General features: G+C 40.2%; 1 protein-coding gene across 1 annotated transcript in view; it reads left to right on the forward strand.

Moving 5' to 3' along the window:
- The first annotated feature begins 2,437 nt into the window (after positions 1–2,437).
- Positions 2,438–22,978, forward strand: part of lekr1 (Leucine-, glutamate- and lysine-rich protein 1) — a 221,953-nt gene continuing 201,412 nt past the window's right edge. The window contains exons 1-3 of the mRNA XM_072572657.1: positions 2,438–2,693; positions 2,776–2,896; positions 8,420–8,528. Of these exons, the coding sequence (XP_072428758.1) occupies positions 8,436–8,528 (93 nt within the window). The 5' untranslated portion in view covers positions 2,438–2,693; positions 2,776–2,896; positions 8,420–8,435. The remainder of the gene's footprint in view (positions 2,694–2,775; positions 2,897–8,419; positions 8,529–22,978) is intronic.

Here is a 22,978-nt window from a genome sequence, read left to right on the forward strand (position 1 = left end):
AAAGAGACCTATGGGGCAACATTTTCACACAGAGGGTGGTACATGTATGGAATGAGCTGCAGAGGAAGTGGTGGAGGCTGGTACAATTGCACTAATCAAGAGGCATTGGATGGGTATATGAATAGGAAGGGTTTGGAGGGATATGAGCCGGGTGCTGGAAGGTGGGACTAGATTGGGTTGGGATATCTGGTTGGCATGGACAGGTTGGACCAAAGGGTCTGTTTCTGTGGTGTACATCTCTATGACTCTATGTCTAAAGCTATCTGTATTTATTTTTGGTGGTGAGGATATGGTTAGATTACTTACAGTGTGGAAATACGCCCTTCGGCCCAACAAGTCCACACTGACCCTCCGAAGAGCAACCCACCCAAACCAATTACCCTACATTTACCCCTTCACCTAACACTATGGGTGATTTAGCATGGCCAATTCACCTAACCTGCACATCTTTGGACTGTGGGAGGACATCGGAGCAAACCCACACAGATACAGGGAGAATGTGAAAACTCCATACAGACACTTGCCCAAGGCAGGAATTGAGCCCGGGCCTCTGGCGCTGTGAGGCAGCAGTGTTAACCACTGTGCCACTGTACCGCTGGGCCACCCATAGTGGTGTTGGGGGAGAGAAATTTAAAAAGAAAGTTTCTTCAGGTGTACACCTTCTTGCATTCCAGGATGATCCTGGAATAGTGGACAGTTTTGGCGCAGGAGATACAGGTTTTGCAGTTCAACCAGATCTGGTGTTGAGTATTTAAATCAGTTGTTCACCAATAATGTTACACTGTCTTGCTTGAGATGGGGGTGAGGGCCGTTATAGGGGAACAATCAGCATATGTGGGTGCGCGCACGTGTGCGAGAGAGAAAGAGAGAGAGAGCAACGATCCAAACTCCTCTACTCTCTCCCAGTTTTGGTTGCCACTTTTAGTTGGATACTTTCCTGGAGCAATGATCCCATGATCACCCACATCCCAACTCCCCATCCAAATGCTTTATTTCCAGATTTCTAAGTTTCATACTTATAACTGAAAATGTTATAATTAAATGACTTTTTTTTTGTTCCATTTAATTGCTGTATCAATCTCAAGATTGATCTTTAAGTTTTGAAGAGCCTGTGATAATCCTGCAAATTTAGTTCAGTTTTTAGTTCAGTCGCTAATGCATCAGATCACTTGACTTCTTTTAAAGCTGCCTCCAGAGTTACTGATCTTGATGAATCCCATGGCTCGAAATAGCACAGGTGAATTATTCCCTGTCTCTATTACTCACCACACCACATGAGCGCCTCCTCTCTCTATAAGAGGTGGACATATTATTTCAATTTATTCTCAGATACATTTTTGATGCTTTCCCAATCTTTACTGACCACCTGGTGTATTATACTGACTATCCTTGGACTTTTTTCTCCCTCCACACATCCATCACAGCATCTTCGTACTACCCAGTCATGGTTCCTCTTTTGATGTTTCTGCTCTAACAGGTTGCCTCTCACACTGTCTTGTAGATTATTTCTTTCAGCTTCAGTTGCAGTTTTCAATTCGGTAACATTTGATGCACTTTTTCCAATTCCTCCAACCACAGCAAATCTATTGTTTAAATCCATTCCTATATATCTCCTGTATACACTGACCCCGAGTCCTTGAAGCTACTCTCTTTCTTACAGTCTTCGCCCTTAACCTTTCGCTCTTCACTTTTCACAGGCTTAAATTGAAAGCCCATGTTTTGGGTCTTTGATCTATACTCAGTGCTTTCCATCAGTTTTCCAGACATGTTCTTATCATTCCAACCACATAGCTCATGTATCTGCCAACACTATAGACCATGGTACTTCCTGTCCTAATTGTTGAGTTAGGATGAAGGGACTGCGCTCTGAAAGCTAGTGCTTCCAAATAAAGCTATTGGGCTATACCTGGTGATGTCTGATTTTTAACTTTGTTGAGTTACAATATCCAATGGCAATCAGGAAGAAGCCCTGGCACAAATCAGCTTTGGCTTTGAAACTTTGACTTCAAAAGTACTTTGCTGCAGTTAGTACAGTTTGGGATGCCCTAACGGTGTGAAAGTTGCTACATAAATGCAAGTACTTTTTTGAATTCCAATCAGAAGTTTATTTCGTTCCCTCCAAACAGTGGTCTTGATCTTTATTCGGGACGATTTTGTTTTGGTTGAATATTGTCCCCCGAGTTGTCAATTGTATCGGGCATCAGCTTTTCGAAGCGGGGTAGGTTGTCAAACATTGCTGCTTGGGTTAAGAGCAGCACCCAATATAATTGTTGCACAGTGCAGCCTGAAAGCTTGTGGAAACCAGAGGCGAGACTTTCCCAGGCCACAGGTGATTGACAGGCGATCGCCAACACTTGACGCCATCACGTCCCGCCGCGTGGTTTCCATGGTTACCCCAAGCGCAACCTGGGCCGACAGGGATGAACACTTTGAGGGAGAATTGCAAACAACAGAATGGTGGATCGAAGCAATAAAGCTGGAAATCCACCGCACCCCTATTTTTTTTCGCTGTGTTTGTTTGAGCTGGGATTTTTATTTGCACTTTGAGACGCAGTAGGTTCAGAGAGGCCAAGGACACTGCTGGCTGGAGGCTGCGCCCTTCAGATGAGAAACTTTCCCAAGAAGTTCCAGGCAGCTCCTGTTTGTGAGAACCAAGCTGCGGGCCCTTAAAAAGCAGCTGGCGAGGCCCGAAGGTTATTGATTATTTTTAAAAATATATGAATTATTATGGCCTACATTTGATAACAGACAACTGTAACACATATCTCATTGCAGGAAAGTGGGGAGAGCGAAGAACCTGAGCCTGTAGCTTTTCAGTTGCTAAGGTGCTTTAATAGGGCCGAAAGCAAAGATTGAAATTACCTTCCTAAGTGTTTCCGAGTCTGCAATGTTATTGGTAATAACGGTTTGATCGTTTCAATTCTCTTGAACTTAAAACATGTTTTTGTTTGATTGTTCTATTACATTATTTATTATTCAAATACATCGCAGACTGTAACCGTTTATACGTTTTTGTGCCCTGGAGTGCAATAATTGAACATTTTTAGCTTCACATGTAAATTTGATGAACGTTGTAGTAATGTGTATTAAACTGTCATACCATTAGTTCTGTTATCAAGTATCCCATGGTTTGACAACCATTCAGTGTATACAACAAAGGTACTGACGTGATTAGCATAACATCTGCTCGACACTGACTGAGAAAATGTACTCATGTTTACAAGAATTGTGATTTAAACAAAAATGACAGTCTGCTGTGGCTCAGTTGATAGAACTCTTGCCTCTCTAAGTTAGAAGGCCTATGGATTCAAGTCTCACTCCAGGGCTTCATCACAACGATCTAGGTAGGCTGAGACTGAGGAAACGTTGCACAAACCGTGGTGGTATCATTTGGATGAAGTGTTAAACTGAGGCTCAGTTCAGTCTTTTAGGTGTAGATGAAGACTCGAGAATTGTCCCCAGTGTCCTAGCCAATATTTAATCTTGCAGTCAAAAACTCAAAAACGATCTTGAATTGCTACTTGTACGAATTAGCTTTAAATAAATCGACTGCTACATTCCCTGCAACAATGACTACATTTGAAAGAAGTATTTAGTTGTCTGTCAAACACATTGGGTGTGAAAGGTACCAAATAAATACAACTTTTATGATTCTTTGATGATCTCACATTTCATGTCAATGATGCTGATTTTTCAAAAATTTCTCAGATCTAATTGCATCTGGCTGTAGTGCCTTAGGCTTGAAATGTTACCTTCTGCAATTTACTGTGAAATACTTTCACTATTTTCTCAATTATTTCTTATTTACATGAAGCTAATAATGTCACTTTCTCTTTCAAAAACTAAGAGTGGTATTTTTACATATTATATACGTCTTTATTTGTTATTTTTCTGATAGAAATATATTCATTCACATATTTTAGGAAATTCCAAGAAAACAAAACAAAGGGAGCAACAAGGATTCAAGGTCTTTGCAATAAATAAAATGTGACAATTCATTTTCAGTTAATAATTTGTCAATAAGCTATATACGCATGTATTTGTATTAACATGTTCAATTTTCTGTTTTAATGAGTGGATTATGGATTAGTAAAATAAAAAAAATGTTTAAGGTGTTGTTTAAGTGGATTAGCTAGTGAGTGATCTGACCATATCATTGAAAAAGTTGTCAACTGATGTGTCTTGTGACATGTCAATTCATCAATTCATAGAAAAGGCCCTTTGACTCATCAGGTCACTTAACTACCACTAAAGTATGCGCTAATCCCAATTTCCTGCATTTGACCCATATCCTTGAATGTTATGATATTTGAAGTACTCATCCAAATTTTTTTTAAAGTTTGAAGGTTTCTAGCCTCCACTACCTTCATACCACCTGCTGAGTGACAAAGTTTTTCCTAAATCCCCTCTGAATATCCTGCCTCTCACCCTAAATCTATGCCCTCTTGTGATTGACCCCTCAACCAAGGGGAACAGCTGCTCTTTAGTTACCCTGTCCATGCTCCTCATAATCTTATACACATTAGTCATGTCGCTTCTAAGTCTTCTCTGCTCTAAAGAAAACAATCTAAGCCTATCTAGTCTCTCACAACTGAATTTCTGCATCCCAGTCAACATCCTGGTGAATCTCCTTTGTATCCTCTCTAGTGCTATCACATCCTTCCTGTTGTGAGGTGAACAGAATTACACACAGTAGTCCAGTTGTGGCCTGACCAATGCTGTGTTCAATGGTGGGGTGGCATGGTGGCTCAGTGGTTAGTACTGCTGATTCACAGCACCAAGGTCCCAGGTTCGATTCCAGCCTCCTGTCTGTGTGGAGTTTGCAGATTCTCCCCGTATCTGTGTGGGTTTCCTCCCACTGTCCAAAGATGTGCAGGTCAGGTGAATTGGCCATGTTAAATTGCCCATAGTGTTAAGTGCATTCGTCAGAGGGAAATGGGTTTGGGTGGGTTAGTCTTCTGAGGGTTGGTGTAGATTTGTTGGGCCGAAGGACCTGTTTCCGCACTGTAGGGAATCTAATCTAATTTAACTCCAACATTACTTCCTTGCTCTTACACTGTATGCTGCAACTGATGAAAGTAAATGTCTGATATGCCTTCTGAATGATACTGTTCATGTCCTCTGCCGACTTCCAGGATTTGTGAATAATTACCCCAAGATCCCTCTATTCCTCTAAGCTACCCAGTGTCCTGCCCTTCATTAAATACCCCCAATCTTGTTTCTTCTTCTAAAATGCATCACCTTGCATTTATCATGGTTAAATGCCATCTGCCTCTGATCTGCCTATCTGACTAACCCATCTATTGCTTCCTGTAACCTATAATCATCTTCACTATTAACCACTCTAGCAATCTTGTTGTTTTCTGTAAATTTGCTTAACACTCCCTCCACATTTTCATCTATATCATTAATGTATCTAATAAACATAAAGATCTCATTACTGATCTTGAAAACAACACCCTTGGACACCTGTCTCCAGTCTTGCCAACAGCTTTCTGCCTTTTGTAAGAGAGAGAGCTGAAGAAATAGCAAAGGCATTAGTGGTGATCTTTCAGGAATCACTAGACTCAGGGAGGGTCCCTGAGAACTGGAAAATCGCTAAGGTGACACCCATGTTTAAAAAGAGCAAGGCAAAAGACGGAAAATTACAATCCAATTAGCCTAACCTCGGTTGTGGGTAAGAACCTGGAATCCATTGTAAAGGATGAGATTTCTGAATACTTGGAGGTGTTTGGTAAAATAGGCAATGTCAGCATGGTTTCATCAAGGGGAGGTCATACCTGACAAATATGACAAATTCTTTGAGGAAGTAACAAGTAGGTTATACCAAGGAGAACCAATGGATGTTATCTAGCTGAACTTCAAGAAAGCCTTTGACAAAGTGCTGCACAGGAAGATACTGAGTAAGATAAGGGCCCATGGTGTCAGAGGCAAGGTTCTAGCATGGATAGAAGCTAGTTTGTCTGGCAGAAAACAGAATGGATGGATAAAAGGGTCCTTTTCAGGTTGGCAGCCAGTGGCACGTGATGTTCCTCAAGGGTCAGTGTTGGGACCACAGTTTTTCACTTTGTACAATTCACAATCTAGATGAAGGAACTGAGGGCATTCTGGCTACATTTGCAGGCGATATAAAGATAGATAGAGGGACAGGTAGCATTGAAGAGGCAGGGAGGCTGCAGAAGGATTTGGACAGTTTAGGAGAGTGGGCAAAGAAGTGGCAGATGGAGTACAATTTGGGAAAGTATGAGGTCATGCACTTTGGTAGGAAGAGTAGAGGCGTGGACTATTTTCTAAATGGGGAGAAAGTTCAGAAGAATGATGTGCAAAGGGACTTGAGAGTTCTAGTCCAGGATTATTTTAAGGTAAATTTGTAGGTTGAATCTGTAGTTGGGAAGGCAAATGTAATGATGGCATTTATTTTGAGAGGACTTCAACATAAAAGCAGGGATGTACTTCTGAGGGTCTATAAGGCTCTGGTCAGAGGAGGTTCACGAGAATGGTCCCAGGAATGAAAAGCTTAATATATAAAGAATGTTTGAGGACTCTGGGTTGATACTCAATGAAGTTTAGAAGGATGAGGGGGATCTAATTGAAATTTACAGAATATTGAATGGCTTGGACAGTGTAGATGTTGGGAAGATGTTTCCATTAGTAGGAGAGACCAGGATGGGAGGGCACAGTCTTAGAGTAAAAGGAAGACCTTATAGAACGGAGATAAGGAGAAACTCCAGCCAGAGAGTGGTGAATCTGTGGAATTCATTCCCACAGAAGGCTGTGGAGGCCAGGTCATTAAGTATATTTAAGACTGAGATAGATAGGTTCTTGAGTATCAAGGATTACAGGGAGAAACCAGGAAAATGGAGTTGAGAAATTTATCAGCCATGATTGAATGGCAGAGCAGAACTCGATGGGCTGAATGGCCTTACTTCTGCTCCTACATCTTATGGTCTTATGAACTTTTTCCTAAGCCAGTTTCTGATCCATCTTGCCAAGTTTCACTCAATTCCATGTGCTTTAACCTTCTCAATCAGTCTCCCATGTGGGACCTTGATAAAAATTTTGTTAAAATCCAATTAAACTACATCAATGAACTTCTCTCATCCATATACTTGATCCATTTTGAAAAAAAAACTAACAAATTTTTGACAAAGCCATGCTAACCATCCCAAATTAACCTTTCCAAGTAGGTATTAATTTGCTTCTTCAGAATTTTCTCCATTAGTTTCCCGAACATTAATGTGAGACTCACCGATCTGTAATTTCCTGGTCCATCTTTACCACCACTTAAAAAGTGGAACCATATTAGCCGTCCTCCAGTCCTCTGGCACTTCCCTTGTGGCCACAGAGGAATTAAAAATTTGTGCCTGTAAATTGTTGAGATCTGAGTTAAACAGTGATCTTCAATTTTACTGACTGATTTGTTTTGCAAGAATTTAATATGAGGCTAGAATCTTTCACAGGGATGTGCAAAGATGCTGTTTATTTACAATGTGATTCACTATTGCACCATAGAAGAATTTTATAACATATTAATCACAACTGCATAGTCATTGAATATTATTTTGTCTTCATTTCTCAAATACTATTGTAGTCAAGCTTAAGGTCACACTCATATCTCGCTTTAAGTTGCAATTTATTTTATAATTTGCTTATTTTAATTATTACATATACATATTAGCTATAGGTAAATTGCAATCAATCTTCTCACCTCTCAATCAGAAAATTCTGGGTTCAGGTCACACTTGACATTGGAACACAAAGATCTAGGAGAGGTGCAGAGGAAGTTCTCTGTGGGAGCTGTTTTTTGAGATATCTAGTGGGCGGCACGGTATCACAGCGATTAGCACTGCTTCCTCGCAGCGCCAGAGACTCGGGTTCGATTCCCGCCTCAGGCGACTGACTGTGTAGAGTTTGTACATTCTCTGCGTGGGTTTCCTGTGGGTGCTCCGGCTTCCTCCCACAGTCCAAAAATGTGCAGGTTAGGTGAATTGGCCATGCTAAATTGCCCGTAGTGTTAGGTGAATGGGTCTGGGTGGGTTGCTGCTTCGGCGGGTCAGTGTGGACTTGTTGGGCTGAAGGGATTGTTTCCACACTGTAAGTAATCTAATCTAAAATAACACAGAGACTTTGTTAGTTTCTTAGGAGCTGATAAGTAATCTAATAATGCTACTTCAAAGAATTAGCTGCAGCATTCCTGACCAATATTTATTCCTCAATTAGCATCACTTAGAAAAAACAGATTAATTGGTCATTATTTCATTTTAATTTGGAGGATCTAGGAGTGCAGAAATTGGTTGCCTATGTTTTCTATATTATAGCAATTCAAAAAAGTACTTCATTTTGTCTAAGCATTTTGTAATGATCAGAGATCAAGGAAAGCACTGTATAATTTCAGGTTTTTTCTTCAATATTGTCTCAGGAGCACCACCAGTTTTATGGTTATGTTGAACAGTTTAGATCTTCAACTTAAACGAAACAGCATGGAACGCCATGTCCCTGTCCACCCTTTACCTGAAGAGATCCAACAGGTATGCAGACATTTTTTGATATATGTGATGGAAAAGGCCTGCAAATTGTTCTTCATCTATTCATATTTACTTATTATTATCTATGTAACACTTATGATTACATTTCTTGGTATACAATAAATGTCTATCTACCTTTCGGGCAGTGTTTAGGATAATTTGTTAGTAAGATCATAAGATATGGGAGCAGAAATAGGCAATTCTGCCTACTGAGTCTGCTCAGGCACTAATCATGAACTTATCTATCTCTGTCTTAAATACACTCAATGATTTGGCATCCACAGCCTTCTGCAGCAATGTATTCCACAGATTCACCCCCTCTGTGAGAGGTATTAAACTAACTGGCCTGTAGTTTCCTGCTTTCTGTCTTCATCCATTTTTGAATATACTGAGTGAGCATACCTTGCCAGAGTCAAATACCTGAACCCAATGACCATTTATAATTCAGATTATCTGTCAGTGTGGAGTTGTACCTAGTGCATGTTGAAATATTTTCAAATTTAAATCTGTGATTTTTGAAAGCAGAAATACATTTTTGGTTTTAGTATATGATTTATGTTTTAGTAGCCGTCCCTTATTCAAATTTTATCTGCCTTAAATGAATATGAATGTTGCTGAATTGAATTGCTTTCATTATTGTAAATGTTACCAAGGCAAATATTGATTTCTTTTACATATTAAACGTCTGAAGCTGCCAGTTAGAAGCACCGAATGAGTAAACATTCTGTTGAGAATTCTGTTTTCAGCTGTTGTCAGAAAGCCTCTCTCTTCAGTGGTATTATGTTTGAAGCTGGAAAGCAGCAGGCAGAATCTAAATCCTTGAGAGCACTAGAGAAAACATCTTGCAACTTCTCAAGGGGATGATGTGCCACTTCAGTGGAATAGACAGTCCCTTTAACAACCTCAGATACCACAGCAATCAGAGTATAGTTTTGTGAGCAACTGACTTTTTTATTGCTGTGCTCAAGAATCATACTTATTTTGCCTGATGAAAACATAATCTCATTTTCATTTTGCAGCCAACCTTTTATGACCTCTGCATTCTGAATATTTTAGAGTGACGGTTATTTTTAAAAAATTGAAATCAATATAGCATAGTGCTGGTGTTCTGAAAAAGAATTGCTATTCAACTATAATAACTAAACACAGAAAATGCTGGAATTATATAGTAGGTCTGGCAACACTCCTGGGGATAGAAATAAAATTTACCTTTGAAGGTCACACACCTGAAATATTTACTCCCTTTAGATTTCCAGCATCCAAAGTCTTTTGCTTTGGCCAGTCAGTTTGTGGGATTGATTGATTCATGCGTTGTATGTATGTTCTCACTGATTCAGTGCAGCCAAGTTTTTCAGGAACTGAAAGTACAAAACAAACTCATGAATATTATCCACATCAGATACCCCGGTTTAGCTCAATTTGGCTTATTTAAAATAAAGTTTTAAACAACAGTATTTTCTTTCTTTTCAAATAAGGATATTTATTGATTTTAATTAATCTAATTATTATACCAAATTTAAGATAAAATCAGTATATTTATGGATTGCCTATGTGGGATTTTTGATATTGCTTGTGAAAATACTTGAAGTTCCTGTGTGAGCTTGCCTGACTTATACTTCTGCAGTAATTAACACAACTGCAATAGAAGAAGAATTTAGCCAGTAATTTAGATGGTTCATAACTTAATTTCAAGTTTGTGAAAACAAACCTGGTGTTGTGCATTTACCAAATCAGACCCCACATTGAAAATATTTTGTTTTGTATTCCATAAATAAAACAGAAGCCTTGGTCCTATGTGGTATATCAAGGAGCATTAGTCTAATGTTTACTATTAGACTTTTTAAAATAGAATTCCCACAGTGTGGAAACAGGCCCTTCGGCCCAACTAGTCCACACCGATCCTCCGAAGAGTAATCCACTCAGACAATTCTCTTACATTTTACCCCTGACTAATGCACCTAATTTCCACATCCCTGAACACTATGGGCAATTTAACATGGCCAATTCACCTAACCTGCACATCTTTGGATAGTGGGAGAAAACCGCAGCACCTAAGGAAACTCACACAGACACGGGAAGAATGGCAAACTCCACACAGACAGTCACACAAGACAGGGATCAAACCCAGGTCCCTGGCACTGTGAGGGAGCAGTGCTAACCACTGAGACACATGCCAACCAGACTTGTAAATAAACATGTAGCCAAAAGTAAGTTGTCATCTTAAATTACTAATTACAGTTGAAAAAAATAACAAATTACAGAAATATATCAGACAGAAAGACAAAACTCCCTGTTTCAAGATTTCTTGTCTCTGTACTGTTGTTCATGACAACATGCTGTCAATTGTTAATTCAAATGTACTGAAACATCTACCGTTCCCTGTGTTGCAAAACTCTGAATTTAACTGCAGTATCTCCATTGCAGCATTAACTTCAGTTCCAGTTTCAACCTCATGTCGAAACAATACTTCACGGTTGTACATACTTTTTCATTTTGTGATGTCATTAAGTTAGCTAATTCATCAGAAACAGATGAGGCTAATTATAAACTTAGAAATTACTGTTGGCGATATCAGTGGATTCATGTTCAGTGCATTTATATCTCCACTATTTTAATGCAAGCATGAGCCTTTTAATAAAATTCAATAAACATTGAAATGGTGGTCTGAAGGGTCTCATTAATGCATTCATATTCCAAGAGTTTATAAGTCTTCATTAGTGTAAACTACTGATTGGCATTCTGCCACCTCACATTCAATAGTGGTGTTACCTCTGAATCCCTTATCTTAGAGACTACCATTGAGCAGGATCAGTCGTATGAATAGTGCAGCAGCACGAACAGATGAGAGAATTCTGCAATGAGTAATTCACTTCCTGACTTGCAATGAGGTGATGGCATTGCGGTACTGTCACTATACTAGTAATCTAGAAACCCACGACAATGTTCTGGGCACAAGGGTTTGAACCCAATATGGCAAATGGAGATGTTTGAATTCAATTAAAAACTGTAATTAATGGCAGCCATGTAATACAGTTGATTGTTGTAAAAGCCCATCTGATTTACTCATGTCCTTCGGGGACAGGAAATGATCATCCTTACCTGGTCTGGCGTACATGTGATTCTGTATCTATAGCAATAACTCTTAAATGGCCTAGCAAACAATTCATTGGCAATTAGGTCTGGGCAACAAATGCCGACCAAGGTAGCAACATCTACATCCCACGAATGATTAGAAAAATGTTTCCCCACCTACTTACTATCCATCATCTACAAGGCACAAGTTAAGGACGTGAAGTATCCTCTCTAGTTGCGTGGATGAATGCAGCTCATACATCACTCAACAAATACAATGTCATTCATGATGAAACAATCTGCTTGATTGGTACTCTATCTGCCACCTTTAACATTCACTACCTCCACTGCTGACACACAGTGGCAGTAGTTTCAGTGTTAGAAAGATGGTAATGTTTAAATGAATCCTCTCAGCTCCCACATTAAAGTAGACCTTGATGACTACTAACAAGTTTAAGTTGATCTATTTAAGGAATTAAAATAGTGGATCAGTATGAAAATGTTGAATTACAGTTGACAGAACCGTTTGAGTTTCAGTTAGTTTGAACACAGGAGACACAAACTAAGCTAAATGGAACTGAAAGATCTTAGCTGCATTTCTCATATTTCTATGCACAATGATGTGCAAAGCAAATGGAAGCTGAAGATTAACAATAGTTTCTTTTTAATGAATTTTCTTAAAGTTTTCCATCCAGTCAATTTTATCATAAACTTAATCTGTTTTCAGCATAAAAGAAATGAGGCAAAACTTGCATTTCTATGCTGCCCTTCATAGCCTCAGAATAAAGCATCCCAGTTATTTAGTGCTTTTTGAAATATAAGGTAGGAAATGCAGTTGCTATTTTACATTCTGCATGTTCTTGCATACATGAATGAGACCAGGTAGTTAACTATTGTGGTGTTTCTGAACAGACAAACATAGGCTAAGACATTAGAAAAACTCCCTTATCCTTATTTGTGCCATGGAATCTTTTACATCCTGCTGAGTGGACAGATGGAATTTTAATAAAGTCAAATTTGAAAGTTGTCATTCTTCAGTGCAGTACTGATTATCAGTGTTGCCTTCTTGCTAGATTATTACTGTTATGAGATTGCATTTTGTATCTGTTGTTAAATCTAATTATTTGCTGTGCATATGCTATAATGCAGCACCACATTGCCTTTTGTAAAAATAAGTTAGAAACTTATTGTCTCAAAGTAGTATTATCAATTATTAGTTTCCATCACAGCTAATCCTGCCATACTATAAATTGTGAATGAATTCTGATCATTTATGCAAGCATGTTTCATGTGAATGAAACTAGAAGACACACAAACAACTTATACATGTTAATCAATGAGTATTAATTCCAGGAATCTGAGAGAATATGTATGGTTTCCAAGTGTGGACAATCATGTTTCCCAGATAACAACTTTTGATGATTGCACTTAATGTTCTATTTATTCTATGAGGTATTGCTAAATTCTTAAGAGCTTTTCAAATGACTATTTATGCACTGGGGTGAGTGGGGATGGGTGGTTGGTGGTGGAATCATTTTTCATACACACGCAAATCATAAAGAAAGATGCAATCAGAAAATATAAACAAATAAAACATGGTGCCATTAGGCACTCATGAAAAATGCATAAATTGTCTTACTGTTTGTGTGGGGTTTTTAAAATTGAGGTGTGACTCATGACCAGTTAGGAGAGGATGCAAGACTGGACAATTCGATCATAATCTAGAAGTTAAATGCATGAGTCATTGCATAATCTTCGATCCTGAGCACCTTCACAAAACATACCCTTAGTATCCTGAAGGCAGAGAATTGTAGAATGGTTAGTGTACAGAAATAAGCCATTTGTGTCTAAGCTGTATCTCTGAAAGAGAAATTCACCTAATGCAAACCCCCCCACCTTTTCCCCTAGCCCTGTACGATCTTTTTTAGACAACTCAGTTCCTTCTTCGGTGCCCCACATCCCATAAATCACTCAAATGAATCTGACTCCTCTACACTGTCTCAGGCAGTACATTCATGACAGATGCTAAACACAATAAGAAGTCTTTAACTCATGTCACCATTATTTCCTTTGCTGATTACTTTAAATTTGCAACCTATGATTCTTGATCCTTCAACCAATGGTATATTTCTCTCTGCCTACTCTGTGACAGTGTTGAACACTATATGCAGATTTCTTTCAAATAAAAACAAGTAATTTGAAAGTTTGCAGTATTGTTTTTTATTTTGCGAGTGGCCATGTAAAGACACAATTTAAATCACCTTCTCTCATGGTCTTTAAGCATGCGGGAATCTATTCAAATTGTAACAAAGGAATAACTTTATATCATTTAAACTAAGGAGCTTGAAAGTATGCATGGTTTACAGAGTCATAGAGTCACAGAGCTATCCAGCATGGAAACAGATCCTTTGGTCCAACTTGTCCAGGCTGACCAAATGTCCTAAATTAATCTAGTTCCATTCACCAGCATTTGGTCCATATCATTCTAAACCATTCCTTTCATATACCCATCCAGGTGCCTTTTATATGATGTAGTTCTACTAGCTTTCACCACTTCCTCTGGCAGCTCAAGCCATACACGCACCAGCCTCTGCGTGAAAAAGTTGACCCTTAGGTCCCTTTTAAATCTTTCCCCTCTCACCTTAAATCTATGCCCTCTAGTTTTGGATTCTGCTACTCGGAGGAAAAGACCTTGTCTATTCACCTTATCTATACCCTTTATGATTTTATAAACCTCTCTATAAGGTCCTTCCTCAGCCTCTGATGTTCCAGGCAAAATAGCCCCAGCCTATTCAGCCTCTTACTGTAGCTCAAATCCTCCAAATCTGGCAACATCCTTGTAAATCTTTTCTGAAGCATCTTAGGTTTCACAACATCCTTTCTATAGTAGAATTGCATGCAGTATTCCAAACGTGACCTAACCAATGTCCTGTACAGCCGCAACATGACCTCCCGACTCCTATACACAATGCACTGACCAATAAAGGCAAGCATACCAAATGCCTTCTTCATTATCCTGTTTACCTGTGACTCTACTTTCAAGGAATTATGCACCTGCACTCCAAGGTCTCTTTGTTCAGTAACACTCCCCAGGGCCTTACCATTAAGTGTAGAAGTGCAGCCATGACTTGTCTTACTAAAATGCAATACGTCACATTTATCTAAATTAAACTCCACTTGCAACACATTGGCTTACCAGTCCATTTGATCAAGGCCTCGTGGTACTTTGAGGTAATTGTAGCATAAAACACAGATTTTGCTGGAAAAAACTCCGCAGGTCTGGCAGCATTTGTGGAGAGAAAGCAGAGTTAATGTTTTGGTTCCAGTCACCCTTCTTCAGAACTAATTGTAGTCAGAAAAAGGCTGGTATATATGCTAAAGAAGGGTTGGGAGGATGGGGAAGGAGTAAATGATAAATGGAAATGTCAGCCAGAGACAGAGAAATACAATTGGGCAGACAAAGGAATGGGTAGAGGTCAACCTGGGAGAATGAGTAGCTGCTAGTAGGGACCATTAGTAACTGACAATAATTTGATTGTGATAGTAGCCCATGTGATTGGTGTATTGGGGTTGAAGTAAGGACATGGGAGAAGCTGCTCAGGCCCTAAAATTATTGAACTCAATCTTGAGTCCAGAAGGCTGCAGGGTTCCCAAATGGAAAATGAGGTGTCCTTCATCAAGGTTGCGTTGAACTTTCCTTTAGCATTGCAGCAAGCCAGAAACAGAGATGTTGGCCAGGGACACAGTGGTGTGTTGAAATGGCCGACAACCACAAGCTCAGGGTCATTTTTGCAGACAGAATGTAAATGTTCTGCGAAGCCTGCACTTTGTCTCCCCAGTGTAGAGCAAACCATATTGTGCAGCAAATATGGTAAACTAGATTGAGTAAAGAGTAGGTAAATCGCTGCTTCATTTGGAAGGTGTGACGTGACCTTGGATGGTAAGGAGGAAGAAAGTAAACAGGCAGTTATAGTAGAGTCATAGAGATGTACAGCACAGAGATAGACTTTCGGTCCATGCCAACCATAAAAGCCCTTGTTAGTGTGGCAGATAAATCTGTGTCCAGGTATTTCAAAAAGAGTTGCCATGTCTTGTAAAAATTCTCAGTTTTGTGGTGTATCATATTTGTGAGAAAATTCCAGGGGAATATGCTCCATAACAATCTTCCGCCAACCTGACAGGCCTGGGGGGTTTTCTGATATCCAACCTAGCAAGATATTCTTCCTTGCACAGAATGTAAGAATATTGAAAAGTTTTGCCTTATGCGCGTCTGCAGGAAATATAATGGATAGGCCCAAAAGGAGCGAAATAGGGTCCTTCTCCACCCCTACACCTAAAATCCTCTCCATTGCACCCACCACAGTGCTCCAATATGTTTGAAGCCTGTCACAAGACCAAAGACAATGGGTAAGAGTACCCGTACAGACCTTGCACTTGAGGCATGCTGAAGATACCCCTGGTTTAAATTTTGTCAAACGGTCTGGGGCTAAGTGGACCCTGCGGAGAATCTTCAACTGTAAAGCATGGGTCCTATTGCAAATTGATATCTTCCTTGCATTCTCCCAAATATCCTCCCATGCCTCTGAAGAAACTTCAACACCCAGCCCTCTTTCCCACATCTTGCAGAGTCGATCAGACTCATCTGAGGTAGCACCCCCCAATTGGTGATATAGGGTACTGACAGAGAGTGTACTCTTAGCCGTTAGTACCCTTCTTTCTATGTCAGATTTATAGGGATCAGTCAAAAGTGTGGTCCTTTTTTGAATAAAATCCCTAACTTGAAAAAAACGAAAGAGGTCTTTATTAGGTAACTCATACTTCCGTACTAACTGATCGAAGGACATCATTACATCTCCCTCAAATAAATCACCCATGCAAGATATACCCCTAGCTGCCCAATGTTTAAATCTTGAATCTATCATACCTGGTTGAAAACTCGGCATACCCACTAAAGGTGTAAACAAAAATGTTTTGCCAATATTACCTTCCCTCTGCTGAATTGCCCTCCATGCTTTAACAGTATTGATGACTATTGGGTTATGGCAATATTCCCTAACTGTCTTCACCTTGTCCAAAAACAGCAAACTAGTAAGGGGGCACCTTGCCTGGGAGACTTCGATATCTAGCCATAATGAAAGAGGGACCCCACAAACCCAATCACTTACATAGGTCAAAGGCGAGTTTAATTGGTAATTTCTAATTTCCGGAAGGTCTACTCCCCCCATTCTGTGAGGCAACTGCAGTTTGGCTAATTTAATAAGGGACCATTTATGGTGCCAGATAAAGGAGCTGAACCAACTGTTCAGTCTCCTGAGTGTTTGTTTATTGAAAATCAGGGGGAACATCCGTATAGGGTATAGCAAACGAGGGAGAATATTCATCTTAATAAGCGCTATCCGACCCAACCATGAGACTGGAAGTGCCTCCCATCTTTGGAGATCTTGTTTAATTTTTTCAAATAATTGAGTAAAATTGGCTTTGAACAGCCAATCCAGAACTGGAGTAATGAATATGCCCAAATACACAAAATCCCCCGTGACCACCTAAATGGGAATCTATAGTTACTCTCAAGAGCCAACTCTTTCGTAAGACCACCCATAGGCATAGCCTCTGATTTAGCAAAATTAATCTTATACCCTGAAAAAGCGCCAAACGCGTGAATGCATTGTATCAGACAAGACACTGAAACTGCTGGATTTGTCAAGAAAATTAGAATATCATCTGCATACAGCAAGATCTTATGTAATTTTGACCCCACTTCTGGAGCTGATATATTGAGATCCCCACGAATGGCCTCTGCCAACGGTTCAATCACCAACGTAAAAAGTAATGGTGAAAGGGGACAGCCCTGCTGGCTGCCCCTAGAAATATTAAAATTGCTTGATCGTACCCCGTTGGTAATGACTGCAGCAAGAGGTACACTGTAGAGAACCTCTTCGCCCAGACCAAACCGGTCTAGAATATAGAAAAGGTACGGCCACTCAACTCAGTCAAATGCCTTCTCTGCATCTAAAGAAATCACCAATCCCTGTATTGACTGCTGTTGGCATGCTTGAATTACGTTAAGCAGCCTCCTAACGGTATTGGAGGATCTGTGACCCTTTATGAAGCCTGTCTGATCCTCTTTAATAATAGAAGGTAACACAGAGTCCAGCCTTAACGCAAGACCCTTAGAAAGGATCTTAAAGTCCACATTTAAGAGCGAGATGGGCCTGTATGAAGCACAGTCTTCCGTATCCTTCCCTTTTTTAAGGATAAGTGAAATATTGGCCTCTCTCAGAGATGGTGGGAGACAAACATGACTGTATGAATCATTAAACATATTCAGCATTGGACCTGACAGTATACTTATAAATTCCTAATAGAATTCACTGGGAAGTCCATCAGGACCGGGCGCCTTTCCACTCTGAAGCTGCCTCACAGCTTCCTGCACTTCTTACTCTGATAATGGGGCATTGAGAAATGACTGTTGTTCGGGAGTCACACCCAGGAGCTTCAGATCGCTAAAAAAGGATTCCATTTTGCCCTGCCCCTCCTCACAATTCTCAGACTGATATAATTTAGAGTAGAATCTCTGGAATGCCACATTAATCTTTTTAGAATCACATGTAGGTTCCCAGACCCTTCCCTAATCGCTGTAATGGTTTGTGGGGCACTTCTCTTTCTGGCAAGGTATGCTAAGTATTTGCCTGGCTTGTCACCATGCTCGTGTAACCTTTGCTTTGCAAAAGCCAGCTCCTTCTTTGCTATCTGCGTGAGCACGGAATTTAGTGCAGACCGCAGTGCTGTAATCCTCTGTAGTTTGACCAACGAGGGTCTGTCAAAACAGGCCTTCTCGGCTGCCTTCAACCGTGCTTCAAGGAGACGTTGCTGCTCACCCTTCTGCCGCTTCCTACTTGTGGAATATGAAATAACTAACCCTCTGGCATAAACTTTGGCAGTTTCCCAGAGAACAAATGAGCTATCAACTGAGCCTCTGTTGATGTCTAGAAATGCCCGAAATTCCCTATATAAATACTCCTCAAACTTGCTGTCCATGAGAATAAAGCGGTCCATTCGCCAGTACCTTGAATCCACTGTAACATCCTAAATTTTAACCATGAGGTACACTGGAGCATGATCAGAGATGGCAATATTACCAATCATATAGGATGCCACCAGATTCAGGGCTACCGCAGGGGTCAGAAAAAAAATCAATCCTCATGTGACATCTGTGCGGATTGGAGAAAAACGTGAAATTCCTACCTGTAGGGTGGAGACACCTCCAGACGTCCACCAATCCTAATTCCCCACACAAACCCAATAACTGTTTAGTTTGTGCAGAGGGTATTAAGGGACCTTTAGGCAACCTGTCTACTGTGAGGTCCATGAGGCAGTTAAAATCTCCCCCTATAATGATGTGCCAAGACTTGAGACTTATCAGTTTAGAAAAAGCATCTACCAAGAATTTAAGAGGATGAGCTGGGGGACAATAAATATTTAAAATGCCATATTCTTCCCCATTTATCAAGGCTTTAAGAATTCCAAACCTCCCGTATGTGTCTTTAACACATTCCAACAATTTAAATGAGAGATTTTTTCTAACCAATATAGCCACTCCCCTACTTCTGGTATTAAATGATGAAAAATAAACTCGGTCAAAGCCATTCTGCTATAATTTCAGATGCTCCTTGTCATCCAAATGTGTCTCCTGTAACAAAGCAATATCCACCTTCTCCTTTCTAAGACTCAAGAGTACCTTCTTCCTCTTAATTGGTGAGTGACTTCCCTTGATATTCCAGGTACACCATTTAATCAAATCATTAGCCATAATCTTCTGCAATTACATTTAAATTCCAGAGAGGAGTAACCCGAACCACAAATTGCTGAGCCTTAGTGTTGCATGATCCACCAAATATAAAAACTACATAAACTAAAACCACTACATTTAACAAACATACAAAATTATTAAAAATAAAAAACAACAAAACAAACCAACATATAAAGCGCCAATAGCGCTGAGTAGGGGAACTCACCTCCTGCCCGGAGGGGGCAACTACCCATCCCGAACTGCCCATAAATAGGCATCTAACCATCTCAACCACCTTCACTTCTCCCAGCTAGAGCCACATCGCAAGCACAAGATGAAAAGAATAAACACCCCATAGAATATCAATATGAATAAAAAAAACATTCTTTTATAAAAAAAAGTGAATAAATACCACACCCCTCCTTTGGTATGTCCTAACTTAGAAATTTAAAATGTACATCTTAACCACCGCCAGATATAGTTTGAACCAAATTATTATCAATAGAGGTAAAAAAAAGGGGAAAAACAAAGCTCCAACAGGATTTCCTCCATTTCTTTTACAGAATGATAAACACATACCCAAGCAACAATATTTATACATACTACAATTGTTTAACTTAGATTAGTTTGTCCACAAAGTCTCTTGCCTTCTCCAATGTGTCAAAGAGATGCATGGATCCATCTAAGGTGATCCGAAGCACTGCCGGATATCTCAGGGAGTACTGTATCCCAAGCTCCTTCAATCTTCTCTTGACACCATCATACGATTTTCATTTCTGGATCACTGCCGCTGAAAAGTCCTGAAAAAACATGATCTTAGACCCCTTGTAAATTAGGGCCTTTGGATCCTTCCCCTAGAGTCTGGAAGCCTCCATGACTCTCTCCTTATCTTGGTAATTATGCAACCGCACCAGGAAAGGACGAGGGCGTTGACCCAGACCTGACCTCCGTGCTGCCACCCAGTGAGCCCTCTCTATCTTCAATCCTCTCATGCCAGTCTCCAAGTCAAGGAAATTTGGAAGCCAATCTTCAACAAATTCCGCAGGCCGCTCACCCTCCTTACCCTCAGGCAGACCTGAATGTTTTTTCTCCTGCCCCTGTTTTCAAGATCATCCACTTGGTCACACAAATTATGAACCTGCGTCTTCAGGGCTTAGATCTCTTCCTTGAATGAACTGGCATCAGCTTCCACCACTGTGACCCTGTGCTCCACCTCATCCGTCCTCTTCTCCGGGTCTCCCAGCTGCTGCTCATGCTTCTGCAGCAAGAGAGACTGGAGCCAACTTATCTTCAATCTGTTTCCCCAACATCTCGCGAGATTTCGAGAGCTTATTCACCAGGTCCTGGAGAGTAATCTGCTCTGAGGCTGCTGCAGGCCCGGCCTCAGATGCTCCTCTTCCCTTTTTAGGCATTTCTGGACAGCTGAAAATACACGCGCCAAAGACGAACTGAATGAGTTCACGTGGGGCCCGAGAGCTTTTGTGTTCAACAAGCGCGTAGCAAAGCAGAATAATGAAACCCCGTGGTCACATACGGGCTTTTTGCATTCGTACCTTCGTTCGTACCTTGAATTTCGTACATACTTTGAAGCAAAATTTTACGTGCAATCCTGCTCGTAAACCGATTTGTACGTGAACGGGGTCGTTCGTATGTCGAGGTGCTACTGTATTTCAGTTCTGATAAAAGGACCTGACCTGAAACGTCGACTGTCCTGCTCCTGTGATGCTGCTTGACCTGCTGTGCTTTTTCCAGATCCACACTTTATTGACTTTGAGAATATATAGTTGAGGTAACTGTCGAGGTCTGTGGGTTTGTAGTAGTTAATGGTGGCCTATGTATCCCCAGAAATGGAAACAGGGATGTTGAGGAAGGGAAGGGAGGGTCAGAAATAGACCAAGTGAAAGTAAGACCAGGGTGAAAATTGGAAATATAATTGGTAAACATATCCAGTTCTGGTTGAGAGAGGGAAGCAGTGCTGATGATGTTGTTGAACTACCAGAGAAAGAGTTGTGGGTGGGGCTAGAGTAGGAACAAGGAATATTCCACAAACTCCACAAAGAGACAGGCATACCTGGGACCCATGCAGGTATCCATGGCCACATCTTTAACATTATGAAACTCGGCGGAGTTAAAGGAGAAGTTATTCAAAGTGAGCACAAGATAGGCCAGACGCAGGAGGGTGATGGTGGATGGGGGTAGTTCAGGCCTTTTTTCCAAGAAGAAACCCAGAGCCCTTAGACCATCTTGGTGGGGGATGGAGATGTAAAGCGATTGCACTTCTGTGGTAAAGAGAAAGTAGTTGCTAACTCTGCTTTCTGTCCACAAGTACTGTTGAGTCTTTTCAGCAGTGTTTGTTTTTGTTTCTGATTTCTAGTGCCTGCGGTTCTTTGGAATTATGTGTTGTAGGAGTTTTGGTATCTGGCATTTTTCAGGGCAGATAAAATGGTTTAAATTGGAATTCGGTGTTAATTTGATATTTGAAATCTGGCCTTGTCTTCCAACAACATACCTTCAGTTCCTCTGCTTTTTCTCCCCCATTTGCAACACAGTTTACTTTCAGGTATAAAACAGTTTCCAACAGTTAAGAAAGCAGTGAGGATCCTGCAGTGTTAACCACCAATTTTGTAAATTTTGTATAGAACTAAAAACAATTTTGGCTGGACATACGATATTGCAGTTGTGAAAGATTGGTTGGTTGCTTCCAGACAGCACTTTTTGGAGCCAGTACGTACAATATCTAAGCTTGTTTGTTCAGAAAGAAAAGAAGTGACAGTTTGTGAGAACATAGTGTTCTTTTCATCATCAGCCTAGTTTAAACTGTCCCATTGTACTTGATTTTTATTCACTGAATAAAATCACTTGACGTTCTCTTTCTCTGTAATACTAAATTCTGTAATTTCAGAAAAATAGTTTTTAGAGGAAAGGGAAGACTTCTGTCTAGATCTAGTAGGGTTAGGCTTCTGGCTAAGTTCCATTTGTCACTTCTGTTTGGAAGGACTTTGTAGATACGAGCATATCATGGCAATGGAAGTGAATTTAATCATGCGTTGCAACACCAAGAATCCCATTATGGCAATGTGGAATGCACTTACAATTTCCCACACTGTTCATTTTCCAAACTTATCCCTGCTGTTGTCGGGAGGCTGTAACCAGAGACTTGGTGTGAAATTGGAAGAATTTTCTTGATGTACTAGAATACACATTTGGTGTTTGACATTGTTGAGATTTAAGAGCTAATTAGGGAGATAGTGACGGCCGCAGATAAAGCATTCAGATGATAAAGTGTGGCGCTGGAGAAAGCACAGCAGGTCAGACAGCAACTGAGGAGCAAGAATCAACATTTCAGGCTTAACCTTTCATCAGGTCCTGATGAAGGGTTAAGCCCAAAACGTTGACTCTCTTAAGAGCTGATTAACTACTTGTTGTCTTGGGTTTGGTGCTGTGGATTGGTGGAGAGAAGTACAATAATTATATACTGTTTTAAAAATGTACAGAAAGTGGCTGATTGAACTTTGGCTGCCTTTACTCTATATCCATTGGTATTTTTAACTAGCAAAAATGTGTAGCAGTATTGGATTTTAAATTATTAATT

Source organism: Chiloscyllium punctatum, chromosome 6 (assembly GCF_047496795.1).
Source record: "Chiloscyllium punctatum isolate Juve2018m chromosome 6, sChiPun1.3, whole genome shotgun sequence".
Taxonomy (NCBI): Eukaryota; Metazoa; Chordata; class Chondrichthyes; order Orectolobiformes; family Hemiscylliidae; genus Chiloscyllium; species Chiloscyllium punctatum.